The following is a 27258-nucleotide window of genomic DNA, read 5'->3' as shown; positions in this document are numbered from 1 at the left end:
CAAACCTCAACAGCATCCCATATACCTTTGTAACAAACCTGCACATGCACCTCTTGATTCTAAAATAAAAAGTGAAAACAAGAAAATAGAGCTTCAGCTCTGGAGCTCTGGTGTAGCTCCAGAACATGCAACCTCGCACAATGCCTTGCACACAGCCGGAACCAAGCATACACAATGACGGCACTAGAAATGACTTGTGAACTGTCAAAGTGCTTGACGCTCAGTGGTATCATTCAATTCATAGATAGGGTGAACGACCATCCCAGTTTGCACAGGACTGAGGAGGTTCCCAGAATGCGGGACTTTCAGTGCTAAAACCAGGAAAGTCTTTGGCAACCAGGACAAGTTGGCCATTCTGCTCACAGGTATTATTTCTAAGGCCAAATATGAACAGAGGTTGCTCCTCAGTGGAGGGTTATGGGGCTCTTCTTCAACCATCAACACATTTCTACACATTCTAAGTTTTCGCCAAAGACTTTGTATTAGTTTTATCATTATGGGAAGTGTTTAAGAAGTAAAAAGGTTATTTCGTAGTATGCACTATCCATTACCAAATCCAAATTTTCTATTTCTAATCATATTTTTCTTAAAAAAAAAATAAAAAGGTACCCTTGGTGAGGTGCAGTGGCTCAAGCCTGTAATCCCAGCACTTTGGGAGAACAAGGCAGGAGGATCTCTTGAGCCCAGGAGTTTAAGACTAGCCTGAGCAACATAGTGAGACTCCATCTCTATTAAATATAAAATTAGAAAGTAAAAGAAAAAAAAAACTCTTTTCAAACTTTCTATGTTTAATCTTCCCTTGTGGTTGGACATGGTGCTTCATGCCTATAATTCCAACACTTTGGGAGGCCAAGGTGGGAGGATCACTTGAGTTCAAAAGTTTGAGACCAGCCTAGGCAACATTTCAAGACTGTCTCTCTCAAAAAAAAAAAGAAAAGAAAAGAAAAGAAAATCTTCCCTTGTTCATTTCTGTCAGCTTTTTCCCACAGCGTTCAACTTCCTCCCAGCAGTTTCCCCCTCCTGAACTTTACAGCCCTGCTGACATAAAATGGGCACTGCGGGCATCTCAATCTCATCTTTCCTAAAACATGTCTGTGCTGTGGGCCTTGCTAGAAGCCCGAGATTCTGACTGAGACAGGCTCATAAAGTGGTTGGTTATAGTAACTCTGGGTCCCCCACCCGTCTTCCTGCGATGGGTCACTCGGGTAACCCTCAGTGAGTGAAGGAAAGAACCAGACTCCAGCCAGCCCCTCCAGCAGCCCTCTGCAGCAAGCCCAACTTCCTCCTCAGCTCTCCACCACGCATCCAACTCCCCAAAAGCCCACAGCAATGGTGCCTGGGACCTCTATGCCCAGTCTTAAATGATATCCAGCCAGGCCAAGACACCGCTGTTGGCCTCTTCACAAGTGTCTTCCCAACAGCAAGGTCTTCACTCACACCCCCACTCCAGGCCCCTATTTCTTTTTTCTTTCTGCTGCTTCTGCAGGGGGCCTCCTTTATGTTGCTCCTTCTACACCCAGACTCTGGACCTGCCCTGGCACTTGCCTTGTCCCCTTCCAGAATTCACTCCATTCAGGCGTGTCATGAGCGGGTACCTGGTGTCGGGCATGCTGACTGGCAGAGGGATATAATGGTGAGCACCACCCACCCCTGCCCTCCAGAAGTTCCCAGGCTTTCAGGGAAGGAACCCAGGAAACAGTGCCAACTGGAGAGTGATGTGGCAACCTCCGGTCAGGCTGCAAGTGTGCATGCTCTGTGCCCTGTATTCCTGGGACACACTCAGACATACACCTGCAGCCGTGTGCCAGGATGCTCATGACAGCATTGTTTACAACAGCAAAATCCAGGAAACAACCCAAGCCTCTGTGGCGCAGGGAATGAATGAACAAGCATAGTAGCATCATCTGCCCAGCATAATGCCGGGAGAAAAGAGGAAAGTTCAGACATCTTATACATTATGTCACCTGCCTAAGAATTTAAAAACACAAAATGGTGCTACCAGTGATCTTCAAATAGATTTGTAATGAAATTGTAAGAACATGACCTGTTATACCCCAAGTTCAGGAGAGGTACTTGTATGAAGAGAAGGATTAGGGAATGAGAGACAAGGCTCATAGACTTCCCGTTTATCTCTTTTTTTCTTTTTTTTTTTAAATTTCTGTAAAGACAATGATCCAGGCTGGGTATGGTGGCTCATGCCTGTAATCCCAGCACTTTGGGAGGCCGAGGTGGGCGGATCATGAGGTCAGGAGATTGAGACCATGCTGGCTAACACGGTGAAACCCCGTCTCTATTAAATATACAAAAAATTAGCCAGGTGTGGTGGCACGCGCCTGCAGTCCCAGCTACTCAAGAGGCTGAGACAGGAGAATCGCTTGAACCTAGGAGGCAGAGGCTACATTGAGCCAAGATTGTACCACTGCAGTCCAGCCTGGGCAACACAGCGAAACTCTGTCTCAAAAAAAATAATAATTAATAAATAAATAAATAAATAAAATAAAGACAAAGATCCAAAGCAAAGCATACCACCTCATGAGCACGTGCTAATCCATGGGTGGGAATACAGCTTTGGTTAAATAACCCTTTGTGGCTCTCTGTTTTGTGTTTCAGAGCTAGACATTCACACTATGCAGAGATCACCCTGAAACTCCACAGCAGTTTCTAGAGCCCATGGAGACTTTGGGAAAGACAGTGGAAAGCCGAGGAAGCCAGAGAGCTCCAGGCACTCACAGCACAAGAGGGAGGTGGACCACCGGATCATGAGGTCTCCACCAGTGCCTCAGCAGCCACGCACTGCCTGGCCTGAAACCAATGTCCTCTGTGCCCTCACGTCCACCAGCTCCAGGCTCCCTCCCCGAAGAATCAAGAGTCAGGCTCTGCTCTGCTTCCTTCTCTTCCTTCTCTTCCAAATGTCTCTGTGGATGAAATGCAATCCCACAGAGTGGTGTCATCCAGCTCTCAGGCAATTTCCCAGAGGTGACTCATCGTCCTCTCAACAAGCGCGTGAGGGCCACAAGATGAGGACTGTCACCCCATTGAGAGATGTGGAGCCAGAGCCTCAGAGAAGTCCCAAGAACTGCCTGAGCTGACTCAACAGCCGGAAACTAGGACAGTCACAAAACCAATCTGACTTCCAAATTTGAATGAGATTCAGGGCTTACTATGCGTCATGTTCAGAGAGGGGAGATGGACAACTGGCCAGTTTTACCTCCCAGATCATCTCAGGTTCACAATCATAGGCTTCCCAAGGGAGCAAGCGAAGGCCCAGAGAAGCCAAGTGTCCTCCCTAAGCTCACAGAGCCAGAAAGCCTCAGGGATGTTCTAACATGCCTCAACAACCTCCCCAGAGCATTTCTCCATCAGGAAAACTCTTTTTATTATAGGTATCTTTATTTTCCCTGCAAAGGCAACAAGAAGCTTCCGAGGCCCCCCAGTGAGCAGAAAGCTGAGAGCTGGGGGCCGGCCAGTGTTTATTTGTTTATGCCATCATCTCCCACTGAACCCGGTCCCAAGCTTCTGAGTGACTCAGAGGCCTGACCACCAACAGCTGTTCTTTGGTTGTCACAAGATAAGCCAACAGGGGGTGGGGGCGTCCATTGCACTTCCCAGTAATCAGGTGGGACACACTCTTTCTTCGCAGTACCCCCACCCTTTGTGGAGTGATAAATGGTGACAGATAGATGAGAGGGAAAGACCCCCATCCCCAGCAATGGCACTGGAGACCCAGCTATGAGCATGTGGCCCACATTTTAACAAGGCTGCAAGACAGAGAGGAAGCAGCCCCCCACACCACCGCCTCACCCCACCACCAGGAAACAAGCTGCCTCCTGGGAAGGTGAGAGGGAAGAAAGCCACCAGAGCCACTGGAACACAGGTTCCAGCCAAGGCCACCCTGAGGCCCAGAGTCTCAGGAATGGGCCATGCTTGGCTCCAGTCTAGTGTGGCCCATCAATTATGGTGACTTCCCTGCCTAGCCTGGTCTCCAAAGCCTTTTCCCTGAAGGTTCCCTGAGCCAGAAACAGAATGTATCCTGAGGCTTTACCTGTCCTCAAAAGCCTGATCTCTGGATCCTACTCCACTCATTTTAACTGAAAACAGCACTCTGGTCCAAAGGACAGAATAATGAATCTTTCTTTCCTTCCTTTCTTTTTCCTTTCTTTCTCTTTCTTTCTTTTCTCTTTTTCTTTTCTTTTCTTTTTCTTTCTTTCTCGCTCTCTTTCTTTCCTTTCTTTCTTCACTCAGGTACAAAGGACAGAATAATGAATCAACCTTCCTTCCTTCCTTCCTTTCCTTCCTTTCTCCCTCCTTCCTTCCTTTCCTTCCTTTCTCCCTCCTTCCTTCCTGTCTTCCTTCCTTCCTTTCTTTCTTTCTTTTCTTTCCTCCCCCCTTCCCTCCCTTTCTTTCCTTTCTTCTTTCTTTCTTTCTTTCTTTCCTTTCCTCCCTCCCTCCCTTCCTTCCTTTCTTCCGTCTTCTCTCTCTCTCTTTCCTTCTTTCCTCTTTATTTATTTCCTCTTTCTTTCTATCTTCATTTTTGGAACTGGGCCTTCTTCCAAACTTCTCACATAGCCCCTTACTCTGCTCTTCCTATGGACAGCTGAGAATCATTTTCCAACCTTATCAAATATGCTCCCTTCTCTTAAGATAGCCTGCCCTGGCTGCTCCCTATGGTCTCTCGCAGGCTAACCAGGTGCTGTAGGAAGAGGCACAAATGCACCCACCTGGCCCAGACATCCAGAGGCCAAGGTCACAGTCCTGCATTACAGCATGAGAGTTCTTCTTTCTAGTGCCTACAAACCTATGCTTGCCCCCAAAGTCGCTCGGGGATAACAGGGGGTTGGGGAAGGGGTGGAAGGTCAAACAGAGACCCTCTTGGAATCTGTTCCCTTCATTAACTTTGAAATTCCACAGGCCAGTGTTTTCTCAAGGTTTGTTACACAGACTACTCACCCAGGAGAAGGGCGCTGCAATCTTCACACCCACAGGCTGTAGCTGGGAAAGCCAGGAGACAGCTTCAAGGGGTGAGGTCAGTCGCCTCCCGCCCAGCCCCCAGGCGGAGGAACTAACATAGAGAGCAAATAGCCAGCATTAGAGTAAGAAATAGAGATTCAGGGCTGTTACCGTTTGCAGATGAAGAAAGATTAAAACACTTGAGCACATTGGGGCCTGTGGGGAGGGCGACGGGGGAGGAAAGGCATCAGGAAAAATAGCTAATGCCTGCTGGGTTTAATACCTAGGTGATGGGTTGATAGGTGCAGCAAATCACATGGCACACGTCTACCAAGTAACAAACCTGCACATCCTGCACATGTACCCCAGAACTTAAAATAAAATACATACATAATAAATAAAAATAAAATAAAATCCTGTAGACAGAAAAAAATTAAAAATTTGAGCAAGATCACACAGCAGGTATAAAATAGCAAAGCTTCAAAACCTGATTTAATTTTGTTCTAAAAACCACACTCTTCAAATAATTGTAGCTATCAGTCAAAGCGGGCCAAGATCTCATGACACAACCACTCTTGAGGCAGGACGCTAAGTGACTGTCCCTACAGCCCAGGCGTGCCGGACCAAAAGCCCACTCAAGTTACCATTGAGGCCTGTGTGTAATTCAGGGACGGAAGAGTGTGTCCAATACTGTTCTAAACTGACCTCCCAAAACTCTGTAAACTGACCTCCCAAAACTGTCACCAAGACCCCTCCTAGTCAATGCAGCATCCCCTGCCAAAATGCACACGACTTTACATTTTACTATGTATCGATATCGGAGCCTAGGACATAGTAAACCCTCAATAAATGTCTGCTAAAAGAACAGTAAGAGAACTAGCCATGTGAAGGCCGTCTTCTAAGTTTTCTGTAAAAGCCTAATGAAAGCATTGTGCATACGCTGCTTAACAAGTCTCACAGAAATATTACATCTTGGAATAATTGTTTTTCAGTGTTTATGAACCTGGAGAAGTTTCTGCCTTTCAAAGACAAACATGTTTCCTTTATTTAGGCCAAGGACGAACTACAGCCTATAAGCCCGTTGTCAGTTCTTGTAAATAAAGTTTTATTGGCACACAGCCACACCCACTCATTTACATATTATCTATGGCTACTTTCAAGATACAAAGGCAGAACTGACAAGCAGTACAGAGCTGTGTGGCCTGCAAAGCTGAAAACATTTACCACCTAGTCCTTGATATAAAAGTTTGCCAAGCCTTACTTTAGACACAAGTATAACCTACTTAGCATGTTGTACTAACTAGGAAGCTCAGAGCTAAACGTAATGTAAAATTTTAGTAACTCACTCATCTTCAATATTTTTTAAACCTTTATGTCTATATGCTTTGGTCTTCTAATCCCATTTTAAAATTTTATTTAAAAAAACTAGTATTCCCTGAGTACATATTATATGCCTGGCACTGAATGAAACCTTTTAATATGTTCTCTTATTTAATTCTCACAATAGACTCATGGGGTAGGTAATATTATCTTTTTATTTATTTATTTGGGAGATGGAGTCTCACTCTCTCACCCAGGCTGGAGTGCAGTGGTGCAATCTTGGCTCACTGCAACCTCTGCCTCCCAGGTTCAAGCGATCCCCCTGCCTCAGCCTCCTGAGTAGCTGGGATTACAGGCACATGCCGCCACACCCATCTAATTTTTCTATTTTTAGTAGTGATGGGGTTTTGCTATGTTGGCCAGGCTGGTCTTGAACTCCTGACCTCAGGTGATCTGCCCACCTCGGCCTCCCAAAGTGCTGGGATTACAGGCGTGAGCCACCGTGCCCAGCCCTTATCTTCAATTTGTTGAGAATAAATGAATGAAAAGAATAAATGAATAAAGTCACCAATTGATTGCATAGTGGAAATATATTTACTATTTCATAATTTAATCCCAGAGAATAATTAACTCAGGAATTGACTGAAAAACTTTGGGTGCTGAACGAATATAACAGGCAGGGCTGAGATAGTAACTGCAGGCAATGTGAGCCAAATTATAGGATTGTAAAGTGCTGCCATTCTAGGATCCTTATTATTTTCAATCTAGCTTCAGACTAAGCTGTGCAGTCACTTCATCATGAATCTTCAGGATTTGGGGAGAATCAGCAGACATGACACAGAGCTACTACTCAAGTCACAGGCTCAGACGCTGCCTCCAGTGACGTAGCCAGAGCCACACAGCCAGAGCGCCACAAATAGAAAGAATTACCGGTGCCCCAATGCAGTCCTCTTCAGGAGGACTAGGTCCACATGTCGCTAACAGTACTTTTGAAAAGCTGACCTTTTCTTAACTTAAATACCAACATCCTAAGCAGTATTATCTGCAAAATCACAGGTCTCACGTACCAATTGTTGTTTTTTCTAATTTGAGTTAAACACAAAAAAATTTTTATTCTTATCTATAACCTGAAATCATCTTGCATTGCTTATCAGCACGCTTTGAGAAACACTGGTTGGACAGGAGTAGGGGTGTCGAGGCTGACAGATGGGAGTGCAAACACCAGCTTCTCTGCTCTCTCCATCAATAACCGTGGCAGCTTTCTGGATCTCACTGAACCTCAGTTTGTCCATATGTATAAGAGGGAGACACATCCCCCTCACCAGATTAGAAGGTCAACTGGGCACATTCCAGGTATTCATACACACCAGCTCTTAAGCAACCTTGGGCTGTTCACTGAGAACCCCTGGAGATGACTAAGTCACAGCCCTTCTCTCATGGACACCCTAGGCAGACTGTCAGGGGCTCTAGGCACCCTATGGGGAATAGGTCCAAGACGCCAGGCCATCTCCAGGAACCTGGCCAGGATGTCAGTGTGGGTGGCAGGGCAGCCTCTACGACTACAGAGTGTGGAGAGTGTGCTGTCAATCATTCCAGGAGCCCATCAAGTGAAAACGACACAGGTTGGGACTGCTCTAGCAGTAGTCAGGGGTAACAGGGCTCTTCTAAGTGGCTGAACGCAGGCTTATGACATGAAATCAGGACAGCAAGCTCCTGCACCATGAGCAGAAATGCAAACTGTTCAGGCAAAAGTCCAGGGAAAACTGGGAGAGCTGCCTTGGACGCATAATGCACCAGCAGCACCAGCACCCACCAACTAATTGATGAGTCTGGGAGCTTCTAGGCCTGGTTTGCCCAACCACGTCCTCGTGTACACCTGTCGTCCCAGAGTAAGTAATATAGCGCCCCTTTCACTCTCAAGTCTCCTAGCTGAGAAGAGAAGTTAGCCAGTTTCCCTATGAATGAATGTACTAAGGCCCAAAAAGGAGAGGTAGTTTGCCCAAGGTCACAGTCACCGGTGGCCAAGAAGGGAGAATGTGCGTCTCTCAGCTCCAGGAAATGTTGTGCGGTGGCTTTGGAGTTAGACAGGGCTGTCCAAATGCTGCCTGTATTCCCTGGGGACACTTGATTTCCCTCTGGGTGCTCCAGTTACTTCAATGGTAAAACAGGCTGGGCAAAGTGGGTCACGCTTGTAATCCCAGCACTTTAGGAGGCTGAGGCAGGCAGATCATTTGAAGTCAGGAGTTCAACACCAGCCTGGCCAACAAAAATTAGCCAGGCATGGTGGCGCATGCCTGTAATCCCAGCTACTCGGGAGGCTGAGGCACGAGAATCACTTGAACCAGGGAAGTGGAGGTTGCAGTGAGCCGAGATTGTGCCACTGCACTCCAGCCTACGTGACAGAACAAGACTCAGTCTCAAAAACGACAACAACAACAAAAACAAAACAAAACAAAACAAAAAAACAGTAAAACTGATCATCACCATGATGGTGCGCATCTCATAGGTCTGTTTTGAGGTTTGAATGGAAAAACAGGTGCCATGTGCCCTGTAGAGATCATGGCTTAATAAATGGACATTATTACTACATCAGTGTCCTTGCTGACACAGAGAAGGAATCTTATTCATTGTCACAACCATTCTGTGTCCTTTGGTGCCTGAGCCCACTCTGGTCCTACTGTGAAGAGCGGGAGATAACCCAGACCACCACAATTGGGTTGTTCTAGGCAGTAACTGATAAAAGGGGAAAAAACAGAGCTATGGACCATGTGATAAGTGAAGCACAGCTACCACCACGATAGGGTGTGGGGAGAGGGCAGGAAGGGGTGAGGGAGGGCCGGGAAGGCACAAGGGAGCAGGGAGTGTGCTGCCTCTGTCGTTCCCAGCTGACCCCCTCCCATCCCGGAACCTCTCTGCTCACCACTGTGGGCCTCTCTCCAGACCCTCAGCAGCCCCCTTGAAATGACTCCTCTGCCTGCCCCTATGTGACCACAGTATAGCAAGCACAGCCCAGCACGTGCTGCAGCTCACCGTCACACACACCCTTCCCAACACCGCAAGGAAAAGTCTTCAGCTGAAGCGGCCTGGTTCCGTGTAAAACACAATGCAGTTCTCAGCTTCTGGCTCTGCCTTCTCCTGGATAAATAACCTTGGGCAAGGTACATGGCCCCTCAGAGCCTCAAGGCGCTCAACTGTGCAATGAATACACCATTGCTCTCCTAGTGGGATTGCAGGGTTAAGTCACAGATATACTCAAAAAAAAGAGCGTTTCCCTTCTGTCTGACCTTTTCAAAGACACCAAGAGAAAACCACTGAGAGTCACCATATTTGATCAAGGCAACTGTGATGCCACAAAGAAAATGCCTACTACGTGTCTAGCCTGTGAGCATGGCAAATGCATTTCCTGCACTCAGAAAGATTACTTTCTAGTGTGAGAGAAAGACATGAAACCCAGTAACTCGCACAAATGAATATACGATGATAACACATCCAGGAGCTATGGGTGAGAACAGCATGGAACACCCAGGGGGACATTATTTACTTTAGGAGGTCAGGAAAGCCTGTCTGAGAAAGTGCTGTCAGGCGTGAGCAGAACTAGGAATCCAATCAAAATCAGACTCAAGGCCCCACCCCAACCGTGGTGTCGGCCACCACATGCCAGGTGGCCTCAAGTGGCCTGAGAGCTGGACCACTTGCTGTTTGAGCTGCAACTCTCCTTCAGGCAGCTTGGCACCACTCATCGCTCACAGCTAGCAGCCTCCCAGGCCACCAGGCCCGGATCTGAGAGGCCAGTCCTTCCACTTGTCAGCTGCAGAACTGCAACAGGCCTTTGTGGCCAAGCCGGCTGCTCCCTCCCTCCAGTTGGCACGAGACTCCATTTCCTCATCTGCCACTGACTTGTCACTCTGCCTTCCCATGGGCTGCAGGGAAACTGACCTTTAATCAACTGTCCACGCCAACCAGCTGTGCCCAGGTCACAGTCCAGCACTGCCTCCCTAGCTCTGCTCGGAAAGATCATCAGGGCCAAGAAACGTCCACCATCCCCAGAAGCTACCCCCAGCCAACATCACCCACCACGTGCTGAGTGTCTGTCATGTGATCAGCATTTCAATGACTACTTGGCGATCTTCAACTCCAGTCCTGTGGCGTGTGATAATACTTACTTAACCCTTCACTGCAGGGAGAGGAATCCATCAGTCTGCATGGAGGCACGCAGTGTGTATGTGTTAAAGAATCACACCCGGGCCTGCCTGCCTCCACATGCATCTGCCCACATACAACCCTCACAGTACCAGCCATATGGCCTTATGTTGTTCCTGGCTTTGAGCACAGAGCCAAGAAATTATCCCCCCATGCATATCTTTCCATTGAATCTCCCATGTCTTAATTCATTAACAACCCTGTCTTAATTTTCCCTTTCTGCAGTGTGAGAGACTGTGCCAAGTGACACACAATGTCTTAAGGGCACAGAACCAACAGCAGAGGCACTTTATAGGGAGGTAGATGGTGACAGATAGGTAAACTGAGAAAATCAGAAAATGGTGACAGGTACAATAACACACGTCAGCGCAGGGAACAGTAACGGCTTCCAGGAAGGACCTCTTTGGTTCCATCTGTCTCCCCTAGGCACCCAGCATCACACCAGCCACACAGAGGGTGCTCATTAAATGCCAGCTCATTGAGACAACCAGCCACATCCCAGTGAACCCTCCGCCACCAGCCAGGACAGCCTCACCTCAAGCCCAGCTGAGCGCCGGACGGAACATGCATCAGACGCTTCACCAGGAGGAGTCGGGGTCTTACATTCCATAGGGAGACCCAAAGGAAGTTGGCAGAGACCCAAGTAAACAGAGATCTCAGTCCTCGCAGCCAGCTGCGGTCCTTCATCCCACATGGACATCCAAGCTGTAAGAATCCATGAGGCATTCAGCCAGGGCCTCCTTCAAAACCACTTTTAGTATCCTGAAATGTGCAGGGCGTGTGTCATTCCAGTGCATTGTTCCACCAGAGTTATTCCTCAGACGACCGAAGATCACTGTAAATCCATCAGGCTCAGAAAATACTCGAACGAAGCTCCATGCAGCTGACAGGCACAGCCATCTTAAGGGGCATCTTTTTAATCTCCTTCTGGCCAAAAGATCAGGCCTGCAACAGGGAAGAAGAAAAAAACAGTCTTGTCATAGTCACTGACCCAGAGCAGTATTCAGTCACTCTTTCCTCCTTGTGTTTGACCCTAACAGAATGTAATTCACTAAAAATAATTCTCCATAACTAGTAACACACAAAATTGAGACCAGCGTCCAGGGAGGACTTCAGGTGAGAGCTGCCTCCCCTGCGGCACCAAGGACCTCTCAGACAGGGAACTGCCAGCTGCTCAGAGCCTCGGGACCACCCTGGGAGGGGAGAGGAGGCTGTGGGGCATCCATTATGAAGTTGAGGGGAGAATATTTGTGACTGGCTTAGAAAGCTGACAGCAAGGCCAGGCCAGGCACACAGCCTGGGCTCCCCTGCAGGGCTGAGAGGTCCCTGCAGGGAGCCGAGAGGTTTAGGGTCAGCTGGTAGGAAGTAGTTCTTTGTTTTGTTTCTTTTTAAAGACAACCACAAAACCCTGGCCTGGCTCCAGGCGTTGTCCGGCACTGTGAGCCTCTTCAGGGCAGGGTCTGGGACCTGTTCTGTTCCTACTCATTCCTTCAGTAATTACCGAGTACCTGCCAAGTGCCCAGCACTCTTCCCTCAGCAGGGCAATAGCTTTGTCTTCCCAATCCAGTGTATTTAAATTACTCCAAAGATAACTGAAGAACAAATTGATCCATAATGCGTAGAGCTGGAGGCTTAATATTCCCCAGCCCATCCAATGATGACAATAACTGCCCTTTGGGGAATGTCTATGAGGTACCTGCTAAAACCTCTGGCTTCTCCATCTGGTATGATCTCTCCAACACCCTGGGACTCCTGCCCCTGTTTTCCAGATGAAGAAATGGAGGAACAGACAACCATTCTGTTTCAGACTAGTAAGAGAGGAGCCTAAATCTAAGGCTAGACAGTCTGTCTCCCAACTCTGTTCCCTGATCCATCGCTTTAAGTTACCTAGTGAGGGATTCTTGCCCATAATGGCTGCAGCTAAAAGTTACTTCCCGGCTTTCTGCGTGTATGAGACCCTCATTTCACCCTCACAAAAAAACTATGAGTTGTAGATTATTGTTAACCAACTTTAGAGATGAGAAATGTGAGGCCCAGAGAAGTGAAGCAACTTCTACAAGGTCACACAGCTTAAAAAAAAAAAAAAAATTCACAGGAAAAGGGTTTGAGGCTGGGAGCAATGGCTCACGCCTATAATGCTAGCACTTTGTGATGCCGAGGCTGGTGGATCCCCTGAGGCCAGGAGTTCAAGACCAGCCTGGCCAACATAGTGAAACCCTGTCTCTACTAAAAATACAAAAATAAGCTGGCTGTGGTGGCGCATGCCTGTAATTCCAGCTATTTGGGAGGCCAAGGAATGAGAATCGCTTAAACCAAGGAGACAGAGGTTGCAGTGAGCCAAGATCACACCACTGCACTCCAGCCTGGGTCACAGAATGAGACTCTATCTCAAAAAAAAAAAAAAAGAAAGAAAGAAAGAAAGAAAGGAAAAGGGGTTTGAAACAAGGCGGACTGGCAGACTGACTCCAAAGCCCATGAGCTTGACCACTACTCCAACTTCCATCAAAAGCAATGATAACTGCCGAAGAAATGTTTACAAATGTAGTGGTTTCAAACAGAAAAAGAAATAAAAAATAAAACAGCACACATTTATGATCTTACATTTCTGGAAGTCTGACACGGGTCTCACTGGGCTAAAATCAGGCTGTTGAGAGGGCTGCGTTTCTTTCTGGTGGCTGAGAGGGAATGCGTTTCCTTGCTTTTCCGACCTTCTAAAGGCTGCCTCATAGGCCTTGGCTGTGGCTTCTTCCTCCATCTTCAAATACAACACCAAAGCAACTCTTTGACTCTGCTTCTGTGGCCATATCTCTGTCTCTGAATAACTCTCTGTCTCCCTCTTCCACTCCTAAGGATGCATGTGATTATATTGGGCTCACCCAGATGATCCAAAATAATCCATCTCAAGGTCCTTAGCCTCACTAGCATCTGCAAAGTCCCTGTTGACATGCAACATATTCACAGGTTCTAGGGATTCGGATGTGGACATTTAGGAGGATGTTATTCTGCCTGCCATACAACAATAACAGAGGGCACCCATCTCCTGTTTTAAGCATTCTTCCGTGAGGAGGCACCACCCATTCTCAAAATGGAAATCAAGCTAGCTACCTCACCCTGCCCACAATGCACACAGCCACACACACTTGCAGCGGCCAATGAAGAAATCACGAAGAAAACAGTAAGGTATGTTTTCTTCTTAAAAACATATCCGGCCGGGTGCCATGGCTCACGCCTGTAATCCCAGCACTTTGGGAGGCTGAGGCGGGGGGATCACAAGGTCAGGAGATGGAGACCATCCTGGCTAACATAGTGAAACCCCGACTCTGCTAAAAATACAAAAAATTAGCCCAGTATGGTGGCGCACACCTGTCATCTCAGCTACTTAGGAGGCTGAGGCAGAAGAATGGCTTGAACACAGGAAGCAGAGGTTGCAGTAAGCCAAGATCGTGCTACTGCCCTCCAGCCTGGGTGACAGAGTGAGATTCAGTCAAAAAAAAAAAAAAAGAGAGAGAGAGATAGAGTGAGATTCTGCATCCAAGTTGGGTTTGATTCCAAAGCTGTTTTCTGTCCATTCTGAAACACACTCTTTCTTATTTAAATAAGACAGTGTTTCTAGGCCAAGCGTGGTGGCTCGTGCCTGTAAATCCCAGCACTTTGGGAGGCTAAGACGGGTGGGTCGCCTGAGGTCAGGAGTTTGAGACCAGCCTGGCCAACATGGTGAAACCCCGTCTCCACTAAAAATACAAACAATTAGCCAGGTGTGGTGGCACGTGCCTGTAATCCCAACTACCTGGGAGGCTGAGGAACGAGAAGCACTCAAACTCAGGAGGTGGACGTTGCAGTAAACCGAGGTTGCACCATTGCACCCCAGTCTGAGTGGAAGAGCACAGAGTGAGACTTTGTCTAAAAAAATAAAATAAAATAAATAAGACAGTGTTTCTAGAAAGTTCAAGAAGGTTCTGGCATTGGTTGAGTAGTTCCTATTGAAGCAGTTCCCTGGTAGATAGCAACTATAAATTCTGAACAAATATTTTTAAAAAATCAAAAATCTAGTCACCAGATGATCAAAAGTAGGACATTCTGGAGTGTGATCAAGAATTGGAAACCCAGCAATCCAGTGAGTTCTTGCTTTTGGTCAATTTTAGCCTGAGAGTAGGCCCGGTTCCGTAACACGAGTGGCTAACACTCAGATGATGTTTCTGCACTGAAACATCAGGACAGAGATCAAGGCAACACAATAGGTGAAAGTAAAAGAAGAAATCTGGTAAAGAGAGAGGTTCCAAAAAGGAGAGTTCAAATTCTGTGTACAAATGTTCCCTAAGTCACTAAGTGACTCCTGAGTCAAGGTTGCGCGCAATAGCCCAGTTAAAGCTAAAAGAACTAAACAGCAATTTAGATTGCTTCCCAATACTAGGGAGTCAGAGTTTGAGGTCTTAGTTTACTGAGTTAACTACCTACTGACACAAAAAAGCACTACTCTTTGGAGGAACAAAACAGAATCAGTCCCTCACAATGTCTGTGATATAATTTAAAATAGCTCAATATAATAAACAACTAAAAGAAAAAGAAAGCAGGAAACGTAATCCATTCTTAAGAAAAAAGATAGTTATGGGGACCGTCCCCATGACCCTGAGGTGACCCAGTTTCTGGAATTAGCAGACAAGGGATTTTTAAGCAGCTATTATAACTATGCTCAAAGACTCAAAGGAAAATGTATTCTTAGTAAATAAAAATAAGAAAGCTTAGCAAACAAAGAGTCAAATGGAAATTCTAGAATTAAACAAAAAAAAATCTGAAACAATCGATTCGATCCATTTAACAGCAGACTGAAGAGGAACGAAGAGTCAGTACAATTTGAGGAGAGACCAATAGAGATTATTTAATCTGAATAACAGAAAAAATGTTTGAAAAATTGAAGACGGCCTCAGAGACCTGTTGGACAATATCAAAAAGCCTAACAGACAAGTAATTTTAGTCCCAAAAGGAGAGAAGAGAATGGAGCAAGATCAATATCTGGGGGGGGAAAAAAGGATGAAAGTGTTCTAAATTCAGTGAAAGACATTAATTTATAGATATGAGGATATCAGCAAATCCATGCAGGAGATATATATAGATATATATATATATTTTTTTTAATCACACTTAAGTATATAATAGTTGAACTGCTGAAAACCAATGTTTGAAAAAAGTCATGAAAAGAGACAGATAAAAACAGTGGTTCTAATTTCTTAAAATCATTGAAAAAGCAGATAATTACATCTGAATTCAGTAAGTGCTCTTCAGATGACTTCCTCTTGTCCCATTTATTTATTTATTTATTTTATTTATTTTTTCCTTGAGACAGAGTCTTGCTCTGTTGCCCAGGCTGGAGTGCAACACTGCCATCTCAGCTTACTGCAACCTCCACCTCCTGGGTTCAAGTGATTCTCCTGCCTCAGCCTCCCAAATAGCTGAGATTAGAGGTGTGAGCCACTGCACCTGGCCCTCTTGTCCCATTTAAATCTACCTGACAGCTTTAGACCCAAGAGGAAGATGGCTGCGAAAGGAAGCTCAAGTATCTAAATAGCCCCTAAGAGAAAAGAGGAAGTACAGGACAGTAGTTAAAAATTACAGTTTGAAGTTAGACTCTCAAATTTACTACTTTTCTTACTCTGGGGAAATGTTTTTAATCCTTAATTTCCTCATCTGAAAATGGTGGTAAACAACATCTACTCATTTCATAGAACTACTGTGAAGTTGTATTATGTTTTGACTGTTTGTTACCCACACTCCTAACCCCTAAATTCATACGTCGAAATCTTAACTGCCAAGGTGATGATCTCAAAAAGAAAGGCCTTTGAAAAGTGATTGGGTCATGAGGCTAGAGGGCCTAGTGCCCTTATAAAAGAGGTATAAAGCACCTTATTTAATCCTTTCACCATATAAAGACCCAACAAGAAGGCATCATTGCTGAACCAGGAAATGGGCCCTCACCAGACACCAAATATGTCTGAGCCTTGATCTTGGACTTCCCAACCTCCAGAACCACGAGAAATAAAGTTCTGTTGTTTACAAGCTACCAGTCTAAGGTGGTTTGTTATACCAGCCTGAATGGACTGCGACAGGCTGACATAAACAACATAAAGGACTTAGCATGTTGCTGGTCACACATTAAGAGCTTGATGGATCTGTCATTCTCGCATCAAATGGAAGAGGCTCCTGCAAGTCATCCCAGAGCAGTGACTAGACTGCACACACTCACTCCTCAGCTCCTACAAGTGACCACCAAGACCTGCCAGCCCTGGGAAGCAACCCAGAAGAGGCACTGCTCCTGAATGTCAGGACTGGAATACCGTCAGCTGAGAGGGGCCACTTACAACAGGAAGGGGAGCTGTGATTTATGGTACCAGCCTCAGTTAATGACAGAGGAGTGAACAGGGGACACAGTCTGTTAAATATTTACTGAGGCCCATAGGCAAGTCTGAAGCCAAGTTTGTTTTGTTGGGGTCGGGTCCATTAAAGCTCTGTCACCTGAGGAAGAATTATGACATGGTCTGTTGGGTATTACTGCAGTCAAGTGGTGGTCCCTGACCAATGGCAAGGGCTGCCCTGATGCTCACAAGAAGGTGGCTGCACCTCACCCTCCGCCTGCAGAAATACACAATGTGTGGCATTGTACACCAGGACTTCCCCTATCATCAAGTCATAATGCTTTCTCAGGGAGCATTTTCTTTTTCTCTCCTGCTTACTTACTGTTAGATTCCTTTCATTTGCTCTTTCTGTAATGGGTTGGCTAAAATTTAAAAACCACACAATGCCAATAATTGGCTCTGATGTGGAACTGGAATTCATACGTGCTGGTGAACAGACACTCTGAAAAAGGACAAACCACCACTTTGGGAAACTGTTTTGCACTATTCTCTAATGCTGAATATACCCAAACCCTATGACCCTGCAGCTCCACTCCGTGGTATCAATACACAGATATGTGTGCATATGTTCACCAAAAGACACGTCTAACGATATCACAGCAGCACTATTCATAACAGCCAAACACTGGAAACTACTCAAATGCCCATCAACAGTAGAAAGGATTTTTTAAAAATATGCACACAACCTAGTGACCAATGAGAATGATCTGAAAATGCACATACCACATAAATACATCCCACAGACATAATTTTGGGTGGAAGAAGCCAGACACAGGGGAGTGTGTGATGATGTTATTTACATTAAGTACATAAACAGGTTAAACTAATCTATGTGGCTCCTAAGTGACTGACTGGGAGGGGGCTTCCAAAATGCTGGAAATGTTCTATTGATCCTGGTGCTGGCTCCACACTCAGGTTCAGTTTGAGAACATTTGTCAAGCTATCGATACACATATGACACGTGCACTTTTCTCCATGCGCATTATTTCTATAAAAAGGGAGTTCATATTTTTTTAGTTTTGCTGTGAAAATATGTTTGCTGGAATGTCAAAGATACCAGAACACCCCCTCAAGGCTTGGGAATCAGCAGCTTCCAGGTCTCCCTGTTTCATCGTATTCTCACGCCCCACTGCCTCACAGCTGACCCTTCCCTAGAGGACACTGAGGGGAAGTCTTCACAATAAGCATGCCCTGGCCCAGTGACACAGAATTGCCCCACAAAAAAACGTGGCCCCAGCCCCATTCTCTTGGCTCCGTCTCTCTCCTCTCTGCCTCCCAGGCTGTCAGGACCAACTCCGTCATTTCCTTCTTGACCCTCCCCACTGAGTAAATATTTCCACCAGCTGAGGCACTGCAGTGGACATTTGGAAGAAAAACGAAAAACGGGCTGAGTCTATTCCCTACCCAACACCAAGAGACCACCTCTGCATATCCACTCCCCCTAAGTACGGGACGGACAGACGGATGCTTTGGTGACTGAAGTATCCAGGGTTGGCACAGGCTGGTAAATGGGGTATGACGTACAGCACACAGAAACCAAGGGAAGGCGTCCCTGGTACCAAAGCTTTGAGGGGAGCACCATTTGCAGAGGGAGCCACAGTAAGTGTCTCCCAGGGCATGTGTGGCTGTGCCTTCCCCTCTCTCTCTCTGCCTCTGAGCCTCCTGGACTCTGTGTGTGTGTGTGTGTGTGTGTGTGTGTGTGTGCGCGCGCGCAGATGTCTGTGCATGCATGTGTGCATGCACGTGTATGTGCCAGTGCATGTGTGCACACGTGTGTGTGTGCGCACGTGTGTGTTTCTCTTTCCCTCTTTTGCAGAAGGGACCAGTCATGTTGTTAATTTTAGTACCAGCAAGAGTCAGTGGATGTTGATTAAAACAACTCTGAGATCCAGTCAATGGGGCAGCAGTGGTAGCGGCAGAAGTGAGAAATCAGTCTCACAGTCTGAGTGTGCCTCAATCTCTCTTTCTCGCAGGATTGTGAAGTAAGATTTCTTCAAAACTGATACCACAAAGACGATGTCTCCTTTATCTTCTTCCGAGGAAGGGAGAGGTGGCAATTTCTCTGGCTGTGCTCACATTATTTCTCTGTGGTGCCCCGGGAGCTGGGGCTTCCCTAACCTGGAAGATAAATCAGGGAGATCTGTTCCCAGAGAAAGCGGCAGCTGTCCCCCTGCTGACAGGCTCTGTTTTTGCTTCATTTCACTTTCTGCCTAACGTGTGCTGGGATGACAAGGATCAGCTGCTTTGGAATTCCCAAGCCTTCGAGTACCCACTTGCTCCCCTCGCACTCACCGGATTCCTCATACAGGAGAGGGGGATGGGAGCCACATGAACCAAGGTGTGAATCTTCATGCTGTGGCCACAACCCTGTGGCCTTGGGCACATCCCTTAAGCTCCTTGAAAGTGTTTCCTAATCTGTTCAATAAAAACAAGGAATAAGCCGGGCACAGTGGCTCATGCCTGTAATCCTAGCACTTTGGAAGGTGGAGGCAGGCAGATCACTTGAACCTAGGAGTTTGAGACCAGCCTGGGCAACATGGTGAAACCACATCTCTACAAAAAATACAAAAATTAGCTGGGAGTGGTGGTGCACCTGTAGTCCCAGCTACTCAGGAGACTGAGGTGAGAGGATTGCTTGAGTCCAGGATGTCAGTGGAGGTTGCAGTGAGCCGAGATCATGCCACAGCCTAGGTGACAAAGTAAGACCCTGTCTCAAAAAATAATAACAATAGACTGAGTGTGGTGGCTCACACCTGTAATCCCAGCACTTTGGGAGGCCAACGCAGGTGGATCACCTGAGGTCAGAAGTTCGAGACCAGCCTAACCAACATGATGAAACTCCATCTCTACCAAAAATACAAAAATTAGCTGAGTGTGGTGGCGGGCACCTATAATCTCAGCTACTCAGGAGGCTGAGGCAGGAGAATCACTTGAACCCAGGAGGCGGAGGTTGCAGTGAGCTGAGATTGTGATTGCACCACTACACTCCAGCCTGGGCAACAAGAGTGAAACTCCATCTCAAAAAAGCAAAAAATAAACATAATAATAAAAATAAGGAAAATGAAACATGGGTCCACTGGAGTTCATCTGTGGACAAGACACTGAATGTATAGAGACTGCTCAGTGCACAGTGTGCTCACAACACAAGCAGATAGTCAAAGTCAGCCTCAACAGCACAGTGCTGCTATTGCCGTGGCTACTCCTACGAGTCAGGCTCGAGAGATGCAAACCGAAGCCAGTCTTGTTCCCTAATGTGATTAAGGGCTTGATTTCCTCTGCACTTTGCCAGACACAATGTGGGTCTCCACAAGGAGGAGGCAAGCAGCCAGTATAGAACCAGCCTTCTACCAGCAGGCACCTTCATCTGCATGATGCAGCAGAGCCCTGCTTGAGCTCTGCAAGGTACATTGCTTAGAGCCATTCTTCAGGAATACTGACATTTGGGTTCTGCCAGCCTCCAGAAACCCATGCATGTCCTGCACAGTGCTTGGGAACTCAACAGGTGCTTAGGAAATGTTGACTGGAAAGTTGGGTGTAGTGACTCACGCCTGTAATCCCAGCTCTTTGGGAGGCTGAGGCGGGCGGATCACCAGGTCAGGAGTTCAAGACCAGCCTGGCCAGCATAGCAAAATTCCTTCTCTACTACAAGTACAAAAAATTAGCCAGGCATGGTGGTGCACGCCTATAGTCACAGCTCCTCGGGAGGCTGAGGCAGGATAATTGCTTGAACCCAGCAGGCAGAAGTTGCAATGAGCAGAGATCATGCCACTGCACTCCAGCCTGGGAGACAGAGCAAGACTCCGTCTCAAAAAAAAAGGCCGGGCACGGTGGCTCACGCCTGTAATCTCAGCACTTTGGGAGGCTGAGGCGGGCAGATCACGAGGTCAGGAGATGGAGACCACCCTAGCTAACACAGTGAAACCCCGTCTCTACTAAACATACAAAAAAACTTAGCTGGGCATGGTGGCGGGCACCTGTAGTACCAGCTACTTGGGAGGCTGAGGCAGGAGAATGCCGTGACCCGGGAGCAGAGGTTGCAGTGAGCCAAGATAGCACCACTGCACTCCAGCCTGGGGGACAGAGCAAGACTCCGTCTCAAAAAAAAAGAAAAAAAAAAGGAAATGTTGATGCGATTAATTCTAGCTACATAGACAGTGCTCACGTGCTAGCTCCTAGCACAGTGCTAGAAGCCAGAAATCATATCAAATATGAAAGACACAATCCCCGCCTTCATGGAGCTTTCAGGCTATACCAAGATTTCCAGAGAAGCAAGCACACACATAGGACATGTCCATAAGCGAGGACATTTGGTGATGTCCAGGTTGCCTTGGCGGGCTGGCAGAATCTGAGGAACAATAGGAAAGGTTGGACCACATGGGATGTGAGAGGTCCCAGCACGACAGCACACAAGAAACCCTGGAAATAATCTCGGTCAATGACTTCACTGAAGAGCTGAGAAGTAAGGCCTAGAGAAGTAAAGTGACTTGCCCAAGATCACTCAGCCAAGACCTGCAGATGCAGAGTGAGAAGCAAATCTCCATGAGAAGGGTGCGCTGGGCATAATGCCTAGAGGAGGAACTGATTCTTAAACTGGTAGGTGCTGGAGCATTGTCCGTCGAAGGTGGCATGACTGGAAGCCCAGAAGAGCATGTAATTACCACACCTCCTGAGTGCTGGTTCTGAGAGAATTGGTTGTGTTCCTGTAATCTCCAACAACACTGTGAGATACGAACTCACCTAGAAACGAGTACACAGCAAAGCCCAAGTACGCCCAAGCCATGCAGGAGTCAGCAAGAGACAGAGCTGGGATAGGAGCCCAGGCACTGCCTCCGGAGCCTTTGTTCTTTTATGTTTGTTTGTTTGTTTGTTTGTTTTGTTTTGTTTTGTTTTGTTTTAATTGAGATAGAGTCTTGCTCTGTCACCCAGGCTGGAGTGCAGTGGCGTGATCTCGGTTCACTACAACCTCCACCTCCTAGGTTCAAGTGATTCTCCTGCCTCAGTCTCCCAAGTAGCTAGGATTACAGGCAACTGCCACCACGCCCGGCTAATTTTTGTATTTTTAGTAAAGACAGGGTTTCACCATGTTGGTAAAGCTGGTCTCCAACTCCTGACCTCAACTGATACCCCGGCCTTGGCCTCTCAAAGTGCTGGGATTACAGGCATGAGCCACCACACCCAGCCCTGGGCCTTTGTTTTTAACCACTAGTCTGCCTTGCCTTTGAAGAATTATGTGATGAGAAAGACTGGAAGCAGAGCCATAGGATGAGAAGCTTCTAAAAGAAAGAGATGGAAATGGCAGGTTGCTGAAAAACGCAAGGAAATAGAGATGTCCAAGGCATCAATAACATCTACTGCCAGGAGTTGACCAAAACAGCCCTAGCAGGGCTCAAGTCTTGCTCTTTTTCCCTCAGTAATTTCGTCAGGTCTCCATGACATCCTTCTCCAGACTGGCTGCCTGTCAGAGTGGACGGTGTGTCTAGTTGTGGCCTGAAGCCATAATATCATTCCCGCTAGGCTCAGGGAGTGGGGAGGCAGGCCTCCCTAGAACAGCCCACCCCTGGCCACTTCTCCCCACTCATTTGCAGGTGAGAAGGCAAACGCCCTCATCTGCAAGATGCCTGTGGGCAGCATCCAGGAAGGCTGTGGACGTTTATCGCTGATGGCATTGTCTTACAGATCCATTAGGACTCAGGCACCTAAAGGTTATGGGAATATGACTGTGCTAATAAGGATCCCAGGATTACTTCAAGATAGTCTCCTTTTTAATTAACTAGACCAGACCAGACCAGTAAGGAATAGCAATAGTAATTTTAAGACAGAAAGAGAGGCAGGCAGGAAGACAGGCAGACAGTGGCAGGGGAAGGGAAAGAGGAAGAGAGGGAAACACGAGGGAGGGATGTGATGTCAAGCAATGACAAATGCTTCAGAGACAAACAGGGTAGCAGGAGAATTCTAGCTCTGAGTCTTCCAAATCTGCGAAGCTTTAAGCTTCGGTTCTTTGAACCTGCATCCCTGTCTGTGAAATGCCTTGCAGAGTTGGGGGAAGGCTAGAGATAACCCATGTGAGGTCCTTGCACCTAGCAGATCCTCAATATAGGAAAAGCTCCCATTTAATCAGGCTCACCTCCACTCTCCTTCTTCTTTAGGCTCAAAGATGATTAAGATGCTGAAATGACAAAGAAGAGTCGTGAACACTGTTCTTCTCCAAGTGACATACCTTCAAAATTTGTTTTTTGTGTGTATTTTTCCCCTCCAAGTTCCTTTTGTTTGACTGTGCCCACAGAATCCCTCAGGGAAAGGTCAGCAAAGGTCCAAATGCCAATCAATCATGAACAAAGGGGCAAAGTGCCAAGGACTTGAGCAGTCAAACAATGACTCAAGGTGACAGTTCTTTACAGAACAGCAGGACCTGCTCTTGAAGATTCCAAATACAGAAGTTCTACAGTGAGCATGTTCTCCGAGAAAGTTCAGTAAGGTTTTTTTTTTGTGGGGGAAGGGAGTTGTTGTTTTGAGACAGGGTCTGGTTTTGTTACTCAGGCTGGAGTGCAGTGGCGTGATCATGGTTCACTGCAGCCTCAAACTCCCGGGCTCAAGCGATTCTTCCACCTCAGCCTCCAGAGTAGCTGGGAGTACAGGTGCAAGCCACCGTGCCCTGCTAATTTTTGGATTTTTTGTAGAGAGAGGGTTTCATCATGTTGCCCAGGCTGGAAAGCAAGTTCACTAAGTCTGACAGAGACTCAAGGGTTTATACTGGTTCCTGTCTGCAAAGAGCTTAAAATCTCATTTACAAAGCAGGACTATGAGAAATAGTCCATTTAAGGACTAAGTCAAAATATTATCCTAAACAGTAGTAGATGTGCCATATGGAGTTCAGGGAAGCTCCACAAGAGATCAGAGCTGCTTTTCTGGGAGGTCCATGTGTCCCCTGAGAGGTATCTAAGTTGGAAAGAGGGAGAGAGACCCTTGGGGTAGGGGTTGGGGCTAATGTCAAAATAAGGAGGATGAAAGGAAATGGCATTTATCCGTCACCAGTCACAAAGAAAACCCTTTGAATTTCCCACTTAATCCCCACGTATCCTCACAACCCCACAGACAGGTCTCATATCCGAAAGTCACAGAAACAGCAGTGTGAAGAGGGCAGGCACCTTGCCCAGTTTGTGTGGCTGAAGAGGGTGGACTTGAACCCAGGTCCATCCGACTGCACGTCCCCTCGGGGGTCATCATCACACCACAGCCTGTCTCACTTTAGGATCTGGGCACGTTCTAGGTGCTCTGAGCTCCCCGCTCTCTCGGGGGCTGGGGAGTTGGCCTCCTCGGAGAGAGGAAAGTTCCACCATGCCACTCTGCTAACCTGTCCTCTCCCACATCCCACAGCTCCATACATCCCATAATCACCACCTTTGTTCTGACTCCTCTTTAAAACCTGGATTAGCTGGGCTTCCGGGGAGGTCACGCTCCTGACTTTGGAATGCACTTCTGACTTTCTCAGAAGCAGGTCTCAAGTCACGCAGGCACATCTTGCTAAGTAAACTTTGGCAGCCATCTAGCTTGCCCAAGGACTCTGGGTAAGTCCAAATTGGGGGGATGGGGCAGAGGAAAGGGATGACAACATGAATAGCCTGCGACGGGGAGCAGGCACATCGGCTCTGCTCTGCTGTCACCCAAGCAAGCGCCACGGAGGACAGGAATTGTGGAAAACCAGCAGCAGGTGCTCTGGGGGCGCCTCGGAGCTGCCATGGTTCCCTCCTACACCTGCTTAGAGGACAGATTCCACTTAAGCCCCCTCCCATCAGAAGTGGAGGGGCCAGGAGATGGGAAGAATGCACGGGCAATGCTACTATCATCCAGGGAAGGGGAAAGGGCCAAGACAGGAGGAGAAGAAAGGAAAGGGAGAGAAGGGGAAAGAAGGGAGCAGCTACAATAAATACGCAGGAGACATTCAAATTCACTGTATTGAAAACCTGTCAGAAGAGCACTCCAGAAAAGAACCCCGACTTGGGGAACCTGAGTCCCCAGAGCTCTGTGGTAACTGGGTGGCATTACAGCATTCATAGCAAGCCAAGTGTGAAACCACACACACATACACAGACACTGCCGTTTGGGGCATGTGTGGGAATCACTGTATGTTTTCCAAGTGTCTCCATGGTGCAAGTCACAGTACTGGCCCCAGTCCTCCCCTCTAGGCCAGTGGCTCTCAAACCTGAGTGTGCCTAAGCACCACCTGCGGGCTTGCTACAGTGCAGATCCACCCCTGTAACTTTGCTCAGTAAACCTGGCTGGGGGCAGCGGGGAGGCCGCCTATTTGCCAGGTCCCCCAGGTGAGGCAGGGATGCCCCAGAACTCCCCAGAGAAACCCTGTTTCAGAGGACTTACTGCTCAGAGAGCAAATCGATCTCTCTTTCCAGCATGAGGCCTTGGAGATAAAAATGAGAATATGAGTGATGGTTGCTAAAAGGGAGTAGCAGGAGCCCACGACCTGCCCTTACTGAGCTCCATTCTGTGCTGAGCACAGGCCGGATCCAAACACCCAGGGTCTCCCTTCCTCCCCATCCTCCCCTTGGAAGCAGTTGCTAGAAGCCTGTGCATATGAGCAGCTAAGTCTCCTCAGGGTGCCTTGTCCAAGGTCACTGAACTAGGAAATAGCAGAACTAGGAACTTCCCTTTGTCTCAGAGAAAAGAAAATAAGAAAAGGAGCATACTCTATATCGTGGAGATGTGGAACAGCTTAGAGGAGAAGAAGGAAATGGAAAAGAAAACAAGGAAAATAAATTATTGAGCACATATGACTTTGCACACTTGGCCACATCCCTTTAAATCCTTCAGTCCTTTTCTATGCTATTTCATAGACGAGGAACGGAGGCTCGAAATATGTCTAGTGATGAAGTATTCCTCTTATAATTAGAAAACAACATGTGAAAAAGGGAGAGGGAGAAAGAAGAGACAGAGAGAGACAGAGAGAGAGACACAGAGACAGAGGACACACACCTCTCCCCTCTTGCTATGGCTCCAGAAAGCAGGCCACCTCTGAGCACCCTCCTGGCTCTCACACACCGTAACACTGAGAGGAAGAACAGACCTCAGCTGTGAGGGAAGGGATGATGTGCAACTTTCCACAGTCACTGGCTAAGGTGGGAAAGAGTTAAGACCAAAATCCAGCACCCCAATTTCTCCCCCAAACACCGTAGAAAACTGAGTGCAACTAGCAACGACGCTTCTCACCATGATAGTGGAGGACATTGCTCTACTATAAATATACAGGCACCCAAGGGGTCACATCCAAAGAAGTATGCATGGTGACAGAGCAACAGCACCTGTTCCAGCAGGCACAGTGCAGCCCAGGGTCTCACACACACACACACCTGGAGGCCAACCAAGACTGCAGGGCGAGGGAAGGGCCAGGTGGCAGGTCAAAGGTAAAAGATCAGTAGGCTTCTTGCAGGTGGGAAGGGATGTGAAGGAAGGGAAGGATGGGCAAAAGACATAAAGACGATGAAAACCTCCTTTGGGGGAAGAAGAGGATCCCACAACGAATTGAACTGCCTCACTTCTGTCTCAAACCTGCTTCACAATCAGGCCAAATGTAATACCCACCGCTAACATTCACGGTGCACATTTCAGATCAGAGACACTGCACACCAAGAATTTTAGTGTGGCTCAGACTCTCAACACCCCTACTAGGAAGTTATCAGTCCCATACTTGTGTTACAGGTGACAAAACCATAGCACCAGTCGTATGGGTGGGAATAAGATGAACTGAGATTGAGGATCCACAGCCCAAGCTCTTAAAGTTTTAGCTTCAGCTGCAACCATCCCTGATCTCTGGACATGATTGATGTGTCATTCACTGATTCTCCTCTGGGCTTCTGTACCTGCTGTTCCTCTAACTGTTACCCGCCTTAGTGAACTTCTACTCATCCTACAAAGCCCTTCTCCTCCTCTTGTGCAGCCTTTCCCAATCTTCTCATGACCCCCTTGCGACTCCCAGCTAAATCCACTGCTGCTCCTTCCCCCGTGCTCCCATGGCATCATGACATTTTCAAATTTAAATCCTAAGCCTGTCACCTCTACTGTGTCATTCACTCTAGCACTGCAACCCAGATGCAGAAATGCATGTCCTAAAAGCATGCACGCTGTATTTTCTCCATAACCCTAGCCCCAAATTGAGCTGCCCTAAGCTTTGCACGTTCCCTTGACTGTCTTACACAAAGCTGTGAGCAGCTTGAGGACAGTAAATACACAGCCTTAAATTCTATGTCTCCCAGATATAGGGTGTTTGGCTGCTTGGCAGCTAGTGGTGCTCAATTAATGTTCATGCTGGGTATGCATCCACTAGACATTTGCTGCACACCTATTGTATGTTAGTCACTGTGCTTGGCCAGAATGA

At 47.3% G+C, this 27258-nt stretch overlaps 1 protein-coding gene across 1 annotated transcript in view; it reads right to left on the bottom strand.

Moving 5' to 3' along the window:
* LOC107130694 (uncharacterized) overlaps positions 1-27258 on the bottom strand; it is a 309505-nt gene that overhangs the window by 192534 nt on the left and 89713 nt on the right. The window contains exons 4-5 of the mRNA XM_073999932.1: positions 22999-23040; positions 11003-11412 (exon numbers count right to left, since the gene is read on the bottom strand). Of these exons, the coding sequence (XP_073856033.1) occupies positions 11151-11412; positions 22999-23040 (304 nt within the window). The 3' untranslated portion in view covers positions 11003-11150. The remainder of the gene's footprint in view (positions 1-11002; positions 11413-22998; positions 23041-27258) is intronic.

Source organism: Macaca fascicularis, chromosome 8 (assembly GCF_037993035.2).
Source record: "Macaca fascicularis isolate 582-1 chromosome 8, T2T-MFA8v1.1".
NCBI lineage: Eukaryota > Metazoa > Chordata > Mammalia > Primates > Cercopithecidae > Macaca > Macaca fascicularis.
Note: the sequence above shows the minus strand (reverse complement) of the source record. Positions and strands in the feature narration are given on the sequence as shown.